General features: G+C 43.5%; 1 protein-coding gene and 1 non-coding gene across 10 annotated transcripts in view; both read left to right on the top strand.

The window, feature by feature from the left end:
- The first annotated feature begins 1,070 nt into the window (after positions 1-1,070).
- The window catches only part of hspg2 (heparan sulfate proteoglycan 2), a 272,884-nt gene continuing 260,597 nt past the window's right edge, over positions 1,071-13,357 (top strand). For all 9 annotated transcript variants that reach the window (XM_060937478.1, XM_060937484.1, XM_060937483.1 and 6 more), the window contains exon 1: positions 1,071-1,478. In XM_060937478.1, coding sequence (XP_060793461.1) covers positions 1,293-1,478 — 186 coding nt within the window. In that variant the 5' untranslated portion in view covers positions 1,071-1,292. The remainder of the gene's footprint in view (positions 1,479-13,357) is intronic.
- LOC132897227 (U1 spliceosomal RNA) lies at positions 2,089-2,254 on the top strand. The gene has a single exon (XR_009656282.1). It is a non-coding gene; the product is annotated as a U1 spliceosomal RNA (small nuclear RNA).

The raw sequence follows: 13,357 nt of genomic DNA, 5'->3' as shown, positions 1-13,357 counted from the left end.
AGCAAAACTCATCTCATCTCATTATCTCTAGCCGCTTTATCCTTCTACAGGGTCGCAGGCAAGCTGGAGCCTATCCCAGCTGACTATGGGCGAAAGGCGGGGTACACCCTGGACAAGTCGCCAGGTCATCACAGGGCTGACACATAGACACAGACAACCATTCACACTCACATTCACACCTCCGGTCAATTTAGAGTCACCAGTTAACCTAACCTGCATGTCTTTGGACTGTGGGGGAAACCGGAGCACCCGGAGGAAACCCACGTGGACACGGGGAGAACATGCAAACTCCGCACAGAAAGGCCCTCGCCGGCCCCAGGGCTCGAACCCAGGACCTTCTTGCTGTGAGGCGACAGCGTTAACCACTACACCACCGTGCCGCCCATCAAGCAAAACTCAAAAATAAAAATATCAAGCATCATGACAAAAAAATTCAAACGATTATTAGTATTATTTTGTACTGTTTACACCACTTTTCAAAAGTTTGGGTCACCCAGACAATTTTGTGTTTTCCATGAAAAGTCACACTTTTATTTCCCACCATAAGTTGTAAAATGACCAGAAAACATAGTCAAGACATTTTTCTGGCCATTTTGAGCATTTAATCGACCCCACAAATGTGATGCTCCAGAAACTCAATCTGCTCAAAGGAAGGTCAGTTTTATAGCTTCTCTAAAGAGCTCAACTGTTTTCAGCTGTGCTAACATGATTGTACAAGGGTTTTCTAATCATCCATTAGCCTTCTGAGGCAATGAGCAAACACATTGTACCATTAGAACACTGGAGTGAGAGTTGCTGGAAATGGGCCTCTATACACCTATGGAGATATTGCACCAAAAACCAGACATTTGCAGCTAGAATAGTCATTTACCACATTAGCAATGTATAGAGTGCATTTCTGATTAGTTTAAAGTGAGCTTCGTTGAAAAGAACAGTGCTTTTCTTTCAAAAATAAGGACTAAGTGACCCCAAACTTTTGAACGGTAGTATAATTCAGATGGTTGAAACATATGCAGATCTGGCAACCCAGATGTGAATCACTTTTTTTTTTTTTTGCAGCTGGAGGTGGCGCCTGATCGGCCGCGTGCTTCTTGCTGCACTTTTTAGATGATTAGTCATTAGATCCGGTCGCACTCCGGGTTCGGACAACTTTTCGGGTCCGCAGAATAAAACAGGAAACGGAAAAGCTGAACCGGATATCGCGATCCAGAGCGGTTGGAGGAGAAACACTAGTCGCAGGCGCGCACGGACGGACGGACGCGCGCATGCGCACAGAGTTGGGTTTATAGTGAATGAGTGAGGCTCGGAGAGTCAGTCCCGCTCCCCCTGCAGTGACCCCGGCGCTCTGTGGCTCAGGCGGCTTGTTTCGCCCTTTCTCGGACCCTGGGCCGCCTGGAAACATGGGCACGCGCAAAACCGGAGGAGTGCGAAAGCTTTCTGTGTTTCTCCTCATGGTCTTCGGGTCGCATCTCATGAATGTAAGTGAAATTCTCTGGGCTGCAAACATGAGCACTCTTTTCAGTCGGTGATCTCAATAACAGTTTATTATGTTCTTGAAAAAGTGCATGCACAGTACTAATAAATTGTTGCATTTCTTGTTACTTTTATATCCCGAATGCATGGGAATAAAGCCGAATGCATGGGAATAAAGCCGAATGCATGGGAATAAAGCTGAATGCATACTTGGAATAACACTCAGTGCACTTTATTATCCAGCTAAACTGCACCCTTTATGATGAAGATGCCACCCAGGTGACTAGAAGAGCTCCTGTTTCGCCCTGATCATGATAAAGACTGATGTTTGTTTTGTTTTTACGCGCTGATTAGTGCGCATGTACTTCTTCTCCTGATCTAATCTTGTCCACAGGAACCAGCTATTCATAGACACCGTGCATGCCTGTAAACTTTCTCAGCTTTATTTCCATGAGTGTGAACACCTTGAATCCTGAGCGCCGGCCGTAAATCTTTCCTTTTCACTCTACACGCTTTAACAGAAAGGAAAGGGGACTTGATGTATGCCCTTGAGGCACTCTGCTTTGTCGTATGCTGTTTTACTTTACCAGTGATGGCTGACTGAACCCTAAACCAGTATTTCACTGGGCTGCGACTAGATACCATGATCAAAAAGGTGGTTCACACAGGGCAAGGCTTGGCCATTGCACTCCGACTGTCTGACCCCTGCGAATTCCCCAAATGTGGGAATCTCGACTGTATAATTTGTGGTAGTGGGGGACTGCGTTCGCGCTCTCCGCTGATTTTTGGGGCGGCACGGTCGCCTCACAGCAAGAAGGTTCTGGGTTCGAACCCAGCGGCCGGCGAGGGCCTTTCTGTGTGGAGTTTGCATGTTCTCCCCGTGTCTGCGTGGGTTTCCTCCGGGTGCTCTGGTTTCCCCCACAATCCAAAGACATGCAGTTAGGTTGACGTGGGGCGGCCTTGGGCTGAGGTGCCCTTGAGCAACGTACCTGACCCCTGATTGCTCCCCGGGCGCTCTGGTGTGGCTGTGTTCACTGCTTCAGATGGGTTAAATGCAGAGGATGAATTTCACTGTGCTTGAAGTGTGTATGTAACGAATAAAGGTTTCTTCTTCTTTCTTCTTAATTGGAGACACAACAATTGCAATAAAATATGCAAATTAGCAATAATTTTCACTTGGAATCACACTGAATTGATATTCGCATATTTTACCGCAATTGTGTCTTCAACTCGTCGCAGGCTGTCACAGCCCGGCTTTCCCTCGGCAGGCAGGGAAGTAGACGAAGCCTCATGGAAACTGACTTGAGAAGGGTTCGTGACGGCTTTGCGACAGCGAGCGATGCGTTTGCGGCTATTTTAAGAGAAATTTTGTCGCGCTAATTTTCTGAACATGTTCAAAATTTTAGTGACAAAGGAGCGACACTTTGCGACTCATGCGAGGAAATTGAGAAGCCCTGCGAATGTTTCAAGACACTTTTGAAACTCGCTCATGAATGACTTTCGCAATTTGTCACAAGCTGTCGCAGCCCAGTGAGAGACTACCCTTAGCCAGCACTGTCGCTTTAGAATTTATAGAAACACAATTGCACAATTGAATCCTATGTCAGCGCTGGTTTGTTTATGAGAAAGCAACTTGGTGGTTTTCTGCAAATTCTTCAACGTTATCGCGTAATTATTAAAATGGTTAACAGATGTATCGTAGGAGGGTGTAGCAACACCAATCATGATGGGATTAGTACTCATCGTTTCCCAAAAGACCGGACAATGAGGGAGAAATGGGAGCGCTTGGTCTACACAGGCTGTGCACTGAAACCGCGCAAAGCTCTTGCAGCCTGCTGGCGCTTCCGCAGGTGATGTCATGAATCTGGCTCCAGACTCCCTTGGGATTTTTCCAGACGCGTTTTATTTTATTTTTTTCTGCTGTAGACAGATGGCCTTGTGCAAAATTACCCTTCTGGATGAGTGTGTAAAGAGACATACTTTCATATAAAAAAACAAAACAAAATTGGTCCAGGATATGCACTTTAAAATGTCTAATTTTACAGTGAAAACATAGTCCATAGCCTCCGTATTTGAGCATCAAACCCACTCTTCGGAAATCCTATGAGTGACGTCACAGATGCTTTGTCCATTATTTTTACAGTCTATGATCTAGACTGGGGCGTGCCACGACACCACAAAATGAGTCCAGTGTAGCAAAAGTTCACGCTGAGATTCTAGTGATTTGAAACGAGCGTCCTTCAAAAAATGATCTGCATATGGTTCTTGGAACTTTTCCCAAAATATAGATTCTTAATCTATAATGTATCGGTCACCAAAATATTATCCTGTAAAACAGACCTGGGCATTTTACGGCCCGCGGGCCGCATCCGGCCCTTTGGTTCATTCTGACCGGCCCGCGTAAGGTTAATTAGAAATTACAAAATAAACGTATTTTCTAATTTTACCTCATGCACGGACTGAATGTGCATTGCTTTTATTTTGAAGTTGTGTACAACAAAAACACAATGCGCGCGACATGAAATCCCACGAAACCTAATCCCGCGATAACTACTTCCGTAATTTGCCCAGACCAACCACAAACTTGTACGTCATCCTTCAAACGGTCCAGCCGATCACATAGTGTGACGTCACCAGCAGGCGCCGGAGCCCGAGCCGATCTGTAGATCTGATACCTACACCGAATCGACGTTGTTGCGAGCAGGTCACAAGAAGACTTTAGCCCCCAAAATGTCCGCAAAAAGAAGAAAGGTAGATGCCGAATGCAGGGCTTTCAACAAAACGTGGACTGCTAAGTATTTATGTACTGAAGTCAGAGATGAAGCCGTGTGTTTAGTTTGCGGAGAGCAGATCCGAAAAACTGAAAAACACCAAATGAGGTGATTAGACTACAAATGTGGGCATCATTATTATAATATGATGTATCTTGCTTGATATGTGGAGTAGAAAGACAATATTGTGATGTCTTTATTGTGTTTTGGGGTGAACGTGACTGAAAAAAATGGTACAAATGTTCACATTTTGTTAACCATCGTTTTGGGAAATTTGATTGAATAAATGACATTTTTTTTGAAAGGCAAGCTCGTTTTTTTCCATACTCTTACTAGTCTTAGCAGCTTGTAAAAACTGTTATTTACTGCTTTTATATAAAGAAATACAATTAATATTATGCGGAATTTAGTTCAGCCTTTTGGTCCGGCCCTCCACAAAATTTTCTGTTTCTCATGTGGCCCCACGGAAAAAATAATTGCCCACCCCTGCTGTAAAACAACCTATAAATATGACTACTATCCTGTTGTTATGCATTAAGCTCAATTTACACATCGCAAAATTTACAGCTGATTTTCTTCAAACTTGATTTGACTGGATTGGCTGCACCAAAGTTAATATTATTTTTTGTTAAATTTTAAAGATTTAGATTTAGAACTGTAGAATTAGAATATCCAATAAAACAACTTTTTTTTTTTTTTTTTGACCAACTGACTCATTTTGTGGTGACGTGCTCCATATTTAGGTTTCAATGTTATGGTAGCTGTTGATCTCATCGGATGAAATGAAGGTGTTAAGATGATGCTGATAACGCTGATCTTGCTGTGTAATATTTTTTGACACGATTACGCAGGTTATTCTGTGGTGTAATAAAACTTGAATTACTCAGTCGTTGGTCTAAGATTGACAAGCTCTCCGATTACATGTCCAAGCTATTTTGTTTGAAATTAATTCATAGTGGGTGGCACGGTGGTGTAGTGGTTAGCGCTGTCGCCTCACAGCAAGAAGGTCCGGGTTCGAGCCCCGGGGCCGGCGAGGGCCTTTCTGTGCGGAGTTTGCATGTTCTCCCCGTGGGTTTCCTCCGGGTGCTCCGGTTTCCCCCACAGTCCAAAGACATGCAGGTTAGGTTAACTGGTGACTCTAAATTGACCGTAGGTGTGAGTGTGAATGGTTGTCTATGTCTATGTGTCAGCCCTGTGATGACCTGGCGACTTGTCCAGGGTGTACCCCGCCTTTCGCCCGTAGTCAGCTGGGATAGGCTCCAGCTTGCCTGCGACCTTGTAGAACAGGATAAAGCGGCTACAGATAATGAGATGAGATAATGAGATGAGATTAATTCATAGTTGCCTGACAAATGGGTTAAAAATAATTAATTTTAGCAAAACAAAAATGATTATTTATTGCATTTAAACATAGGGTGGTGATGCTGTAGGTGAACTACAGCATGAGCTACTTGTTTCATATCCAACCACCTGCTGCACTATACACATTGACCAATATTCAGTTTGTCTGTTTCATTAGAGCGAAATAAAGTCCAGTCTAAAACTATAACATAACTCTCCTGCCAGGCTGAGTTAATAACTTTTACGTGCGGTCCTAGGACCAAGCCCTACTGCTTGCCGCTGAATGTTGGCCAGTGCTTTATTTATTTATTTATTTATTTTTAATTTTAAAATTTTTTTTTTTTTTGTCGTCGTCACTGATGCAAATGTAGCTTTCATTTCCTTAAGTCTGAACTAGCTCACCATTTTATTACATTATCTTAGCTGCCACTTTTGAGCCTAGTCAGTTTGGATTATAGACAACTAAAACTTGGGGTCTGGATGGCACTCTGGTGCTTTAATTTGTTGGCGGTCTAACAAACACGTTTACATACAACTAATTCGTGGTCGAGGGCAACACGGGAGCGGATTTTCACTCCTGTCCAGTCTCGGTCACCTGACCCGAATAAAAATAAATAAATAAATAAAAAATCCTTGTCCCATCCCAATCTCAGAAGAGCGACTCCCAGCCCAGCTTGTATATTCAAAATAGTGTTTGTTCATATTTAAAAACTGACCTATTGTTATGTTTCCCGTCCTACCCTCTCCCGTTGATGTTTTTCCTATCTCGTTATCTTGTCCCAGTCATGCGACGAATACCCGCAGGAATCCCACAGGAATTCTGTGACTCATAGGACTCCTGAAAAAAATGTCAGTCTCTAACTTGTAGGTTATTTTTATCAGCATTCGTATACTGCTGTCCTTCTGTTTATTGTAGACAAATGAGCGATTTGAGACATGAATGTGTAACTGCACAAAAGTGGATTGGTTTTGGAAGTTCGGGTGAAAAAAGAAATTGCCTTTTGATTGTGGAGCTCAGTGAAGATGAATAGGACAGACATTGGATCATCATTGAATGAAAGTCAGTATGAAATGAAATAACTGTAAGTCAGATGAGTTATGTCTCTTGACCACTAGATATCTTGGCAGTTTTGGGTAATGGAAAGTCTTGGTAGTTCAGTCCATCTCATATAATTGATTCAAGTGATCTCGTGTATCGGGCTTTCATCCATCCATCCATCCATCCATCCATCCATCCATCCATCCATCCATCCATCCATTATCTGTAACCACTTATCCTGTGCAGGGTCGCAGGCAAGCTGGAGCCTATCCCAGCTGACTACGGGCGAAAGGCGGGGTACACCCTGGACAAGTCGCCAGGTCATCACAGGGCTGACACATATACCCTGTCCACACTAGGGATTTTGTACCGATACGATACTACTTTCGTACCGCAACACCTGTCCACACTAGCAACTATACCGGTACTGTAGCGGTATAACTGTATCGGTACGAAACCCACAAATGTATGGGTTTCGTACTGGTACAGTATCGGTACTGTAGTGTGGACAGATGAAGCAGTTCTGTATCGATACAAATATAATGCGCATGCGCAATGAACCATTCCTACTTCTTCCGGGTTATTCATACAATACAATACGCACGCGCTTTCCAGCTGTAAATAAACCGTCAAAATGCCTCAAAACGACCGTGGAGCTACATGGAGCAAAGACGAAGTTATGTGTTTGTTGGAGCTTTGGGGAGACGAGCGATGCTCAACTGCCTCGTGCGTTTTATACGATTCGACTGAATAAATGACCACCAGAAATACAGACTGTACATTGACAACAAAAAGCACACACGTTGTTTCATCCGCCATATTCTCGGAAGGAAGTTACTCGGTAACCACGGAAACATTTCGCGCACGTGCATTTCAACTACCGTGAAAGAAAACTGCAAACATTTCTTGCTAGTGTGGACAGATGCACTAAACTGTACCGGTATAATTTGTATCGGTACAGTTATACCACTATCGTACCGGTATATATGTGAACACAGAGGCCAAGTTTACATTAGACTGTATCTGTCTCGTTTTCTTTGCGGATGCACTGCCCGTTTACATTAAAACGCCTGGAAACGCCGGGAAACGGGAATCCGCCAGGGTCCACGTATTCAATCTAGATCGTGTCTGGTCCGGTGCTGTGTAAACATTGAGAATACGCGGATACGCTGTGCTGAGCTCTAGCTGGCGTCGTCATTGGACAACGTCACTGTGACATCCACCTTCCTGATTCGCTGGCGTTGGTCATGTGACGCGACTGCTGAAAAACGGCGTGGACTTCCGCCTTGTATCACCTTTCATTAAAGAGTATAAAAGTATGAAAATACTGCAAATACTGATGCAAATACTGCCCATTGTGTAGTTATGATTGTCTTTAGGCTTGCCATCCTTCCACTTGCAAGTGGTAAGTGATATGCGCTGGGATCACACACACAGCGACTCAGTCCCGAATCACTGCTTGTGCACTTCACTCGCGCGCTCTGTGTGCTGCACAGGGCCGGAGTGCGCACCCTCCAGAGGACACTCGCTGTTCAGGGCGGAGTGATTTGGAGCGCAGGATGCCTGCGGAGCCGAGCGTATCCGTGTATTGGTGTTGCTGTGTGCACGCAAATCGTTTTAAAAATGTTAATCTGATGATCCGCTGATACGGTCTAATGTAAACCCCTCCAGAGAGAGACACAGACAACCATTCACACTCACATTCACACCTACGGTCAATTTAGAGCCACTAGTTAACCTAACCTGCATGTCTTTGGACTGTGGGGGAAACCAGAGCACCTGGAGAGAATATGCAAACTCCACACAGAAAGGCCCCCATCGGCTACTGGGCTCGAACCCAGAACCTTCTTGCCACCCCCCTTGGGCTTTTCTATTTTTCCTTATGTAAACATCATTGAATATGAAAATAGCTCTCTTCTGGGAACAAAGCATTGATTTTGATTCTTTTTTTTTTTTTTTTTTGGGCATTGGTAATGTTTGCGTCCTTAGTTTTGCTGTTTTCTTTTTCCGCAGAATGCTATTGTTTACAAAATGACCCTATAATTGTGGTTTTCCAAACTAGTGATGACATACCCATTGTAGCTCAACTTTACTACTTATTAGATGGCTCACTGGATTCAGTTGAGTTACTTGAAGCAACCCGGTTGTGCAATTGGAATTTCAGGGCTGTAAGCATCAGTCAGCCTCAACGAAACAGCAATAAATCCATTTTATTATTGTTTAGTTTACTAGCAAAACTGAGTGCTCCTCTCCTCTCTGTTAGCAATCATTTGGTTGGTAATTGCCACTGGATTCTTCGCTGGATTTCTCAGCACTGGAGCTGTAAATAGATCCCGATGGTGAAAGATGTCAAAATGAGATGACCGTTATAAGCAAAGAATGTAAATCTATCAACTCAGCTGAACTTGTGATTTAATTGTTTCTGTATAATATAATATGCTTGTGCATAACTAGCCAGATAAATTTAGATTGAGGCTCCTTTTTTTTTTTTCCTGATTGGCACCAGGTTTCATTCCTTAATTTCTTTTAATATCATTTTTAATACTAGTAGTTATTGCCCATGAACCTGATTTCCTCTGAATGGTGCTCTTCACGGGGGTTAAATCGCTCCCCGCGTCTCCTCAGTGACGTAGACTCGGCCCTAGCGGAAGTTTCTGGCGAGGAGTGCTGATTGAGAGGTCCCATACAATCGAAACTCTCAGGCGAGTCGTGGAGGGGATTCCCTGCCAAGCCTGCGCACAGTGTGTTAGCGTGAGCATGTAGCCTATGGGAAATGAATAGTGTGTTGGATTAGCGCTAATCCCATGTTTTGGAAAGTTGAAAATGTTGTCTTTGGCCCTTCTAGGGTGTCACCAATCCATGTGCAACGTATGGAGTATGTGCGTCCAGCCGTGTCGATTTGCATAGGTGAACAAACCGAGAGACAGACAGCCTTCCTTGAGTAGTATAGATATCGGCAGTAAAATGGTGCCGTATAACTCTGAACACTCAAATATAAACTGTATCTTTTATGTCGGACAATCTTGAGTTTGATTCCTGTTGCATGTTGTGATTTAGTGCATTCTCTTGAGCTACTGAATGTTTAACCTTTGTTTTTGCTTTAACCTGTTTATGGGCCGTGGACTCTAAGCACGGTTCATTTCAAGAAAATGCTTCATTTAAATCCAGCACTGAGATCAATCCCAATCCTTCATGGCCTCAGATCTGTAGTTTATTAGCCGGTTGTTGACTGACCAGTTCTAATGTGTACGTGTGTACTCTATTTAACGACACATTTCATTTGTGCCCAAAATATCAAAGGAGCTTAGTAACTGTTTTAGTTTGGTCAAGTATAGTAGCTCCCTTAAATAAATGGTGTATCCATGCTAGGTGTGCATTGCAGTCTCTCCAAATCTGTTTCTCTTTCGTGCCAAGAAGATTCAAAACTCTGTTTGTATTCTTTTTTTAAGATATTTTTTGGGCTTTTTTTCACCTTTATTGGATAGGACAGTGTAGAGACAGGACAGGAAATGAGTGGGAGAGAGAGACGGGGAGGGATCGGGAAATGACCTCGGGTCAGAATCGAACCTGGGTCCCCGGATTTATGGTATGGCGCCTTAGCCACCTGAGCCATGACGCCCCCTCTGTTTGTATTCTGATTTAACCCGAAAGTGGGCGTGGTGATGATCTCTCCCACTGATTAAAATAATTCAGAATTACATGAGATTGATAGAGCAGTTGGTCCTGGACTCATGTTTGGTAACCCTGCTTTTAATACACAACCTTGGGGTCTCGTTTGTGCTTATAGAAGCAAATGAAAATGCCTGAATAACTGATGCATATTGGGTGAACTCGGAAGAGAACATCCAACCAAAATGCACTGTTGGGTGCGGTGCATCTTGTATGGCAAATGATCTGGAGGACCTTCCTACCCATGGAATAATTTGGCGCTTTCATATTTGGCACAGATCAGTCTGTTTCCCGAGTCTGAGTCAGAGCTAAACTTGTACATTTGCGCTTTGGTTTGGTGTTACAGTGCACAGGTGTGGCAGGCCTAGAAATTCATATATTTTTTTCACCAGCCAGCCGGACTAGTTACCTTCCAAAGTAACTAGCCAAACAGAAAATCAACTCGCCAAAATTTGTTCATGTATGAATTTTACTTCTGTCAAAAATAATGCAAAAGAGAGTAGTTACCATTGTTCATGACTAATGTGCATTTATTTCAAGAACCGAGTATTTTCATACTGTTGTTAAATACATAAATGAGAACAATACAGAGCACCATAATATAATCTCAACAAATAATAATATATTGGAAAATTTGGCAACTTGGTGTACGAGTATTGAAAACAAATATACTTACTATCATGACTATAGCACCCAAAATATGTCCAACATGCTTTCTGTATTTAACCATTTATGAGAGAGAAAGCATTAGGAGCTTCATATTGACTAGGAATCAACTTGAAAAAAATTAATTATTCCATAAAAATCGTATCGCAGCCAAGGCCTACCCTGCTCCCACGTTTGCTGATAAGTCCTTTGTCGTTTCTCCTTCTCGTACGCTTTATCGGCGGCCTTTTTCTCCTCTTCAGACCGAGGTCGCTTTGTCCCCGTCTCTGGCGGTTTCTGTACACCTTTCAGAAAATTCCACATCGCAACGTAGCTTTGGTAGATGTAAACAACAAAAACACGTGTTTAAACGGGCGATAATGTGGCCACATCTATTGAATTTGATAACGTGATTACCACGATATTCAACGAGATGCGTGTTATGCATGCGCAGTAGTGAAAAAAAACGACAGCCTGACTCGTACACAATATGATTTGGAATTCTTCGGTATTTTCCGTCCTGCCGATAAACACATCGATTAACACAGACACGGCACACACTTAATATGTGGCGGCTTTAGTCGACGGTGTGTCTGAATCTTCGCTTCATATATGTTTTTTATTTTCAACTAGCCAGCCGGGCTGGCTAGTGACCGGAATTACCCGCCAAACGACAAATTAAGTCGCCTTGGGCGACCGGACCACCGCAAATTTCGAGCTGTGTATGGTCAGGTGTCCACAAACTTTTGGGTGTATAGTGTATGATGATGACTTGAGAAAATGTAACAAACCTTTACCAAGCCTCAAATAGGCTATCACCCAAGTTTGATCACAGAAGTGACACTAAATGAATGACTGACTAGCTATGTAATTATATAAATAACTGTGTAGCTTAAAACAATCGGTGTGTTGCGTTCATAGTGTGTGGTGGTTTTTTGGTCCAAGCGCTCAGCGTTTTCTACAGCTCGGGCTTTTGGTTTCTGTCAGGATCAGACTGCACAAATTCGACATGATTTTGTCATGGTTGACAAATTTCCAGTGTCTGGTCCAAATATGAACATCAGGAACAACAAAGGGGGCTTCTAGTGTGACGGCGGTGTGGGATGCCCTGCACGTCTTGTCTGGGATATCCCACGACCCCCTGATGAAAAACCTCACATGCCAATGTCTTTTCTCACCTAGTTTGACAGCAACTCCAACATGTTCCTTGGTAGCCATGTTTGATTTCTTGACCATCCTCTCCAATGACATGCACGGACATGAATGATGGTTGGTCAGGGTCAAACTTGTAGTGTTGCCAGTCTTCTCACTAAGACACGGCAAGAAGTTATGGCTCTATGGTTGCTTAATCTGACATGGTAACCATTGTGAAAGGCAAAAATATTGTTCAGAGATGTCCACAAGCGCCGGCGACCAGCAGTTTTCCCCGCCTATAAAGATGGTATGCGCCGGCTACTCGATCCCAGAAAAAAAACAAAAACTTTGTGTTCAAGCAATTTGTATCGTCTCCACTGCCCATAATTTGCTGCAAATCCAATTATTTCACCACGAAATTGTCTTCGATCCGGATATAACATGACCGGAAGTGACGCCATAGTTGTTGATCGATTCTCACACTCTGGTTGGTTGAGCTGGACCATGTGACCGCACCATAGCACAAGTGGTTATGTTACACCATGTAGTTATGTTAACCGCAAGTTGGCCTAGTGGTTAGTGTGTCTGCCTCTCGATCAGGAGTTCGCGAGTTCTACTCACGGTCGGGTCATACCAAAGATCATCATAAAAATGGTACTTGCTGCCATCTGGTAGGGCATGCTGCAATACAGATGCATGTGGGGAGTCAAACTCTCGTGGTTACTAGAGGACTAGTCCCCCACTGTAACCCTAGCTGTATAGGTGAGAGGCCGAGGGCTATGGAAACGGAGATTGACGCCGCCCGATGTGCTTGATTTGCATGGTGTGAGAAAGACTTTAGATGTAATTATGTTACAGAGCCAGGCAGCATATTGCAGAAGGTAACTGAGAAAGCCAAGCACACACACATCTAGAGGGAAATTTCATACATATTTTGCAAGTATTTTACAGGGAAATAGTAACTTATTAGCTGAGAATGCACCAGAAGCCACCAGAAAATTTTCTGGGGGGGGCATGCCCCTAGACCCCCCTAGCATTAGCATGCTGCGGTGGCTTTGCTGCCACAAATTCCAGAGCCACCTATAACTTTTTGTTTTTAAGCCAACTACTTCAGATTTTCTGGAGAACCCTGGTTGTCGGATCCCATCATTAGTTGGACCTTAGAGCACAGTGTGGCAGCTTGTGTGTCGGAAAATAAATTGCAGATGAAAACGTACTTCTAGATTCACTTCTTGTAGTTGGGTCAAGTCAATGCCTTACTGCAGTCAAGAAGTGCAAGAGTTGA

This window comes from Neoarius graeffei, chromosome 13, assembly GCF_027579695.1.
Source record: "Neoarius graeffei isolate fNeoGra1 chromosome 13, fNeoGra1.pri, whole genome shotgun sequence".
Lineage (NCBI taxonomy): Eukaryota > Metazoa > Chordata > Actinopteri > Siluriformes > Ariidae > Neoarius > Neoarius graeffei.
This window is presented reverse-complemented; position numbering and strand designations above follow the sequence as displayed.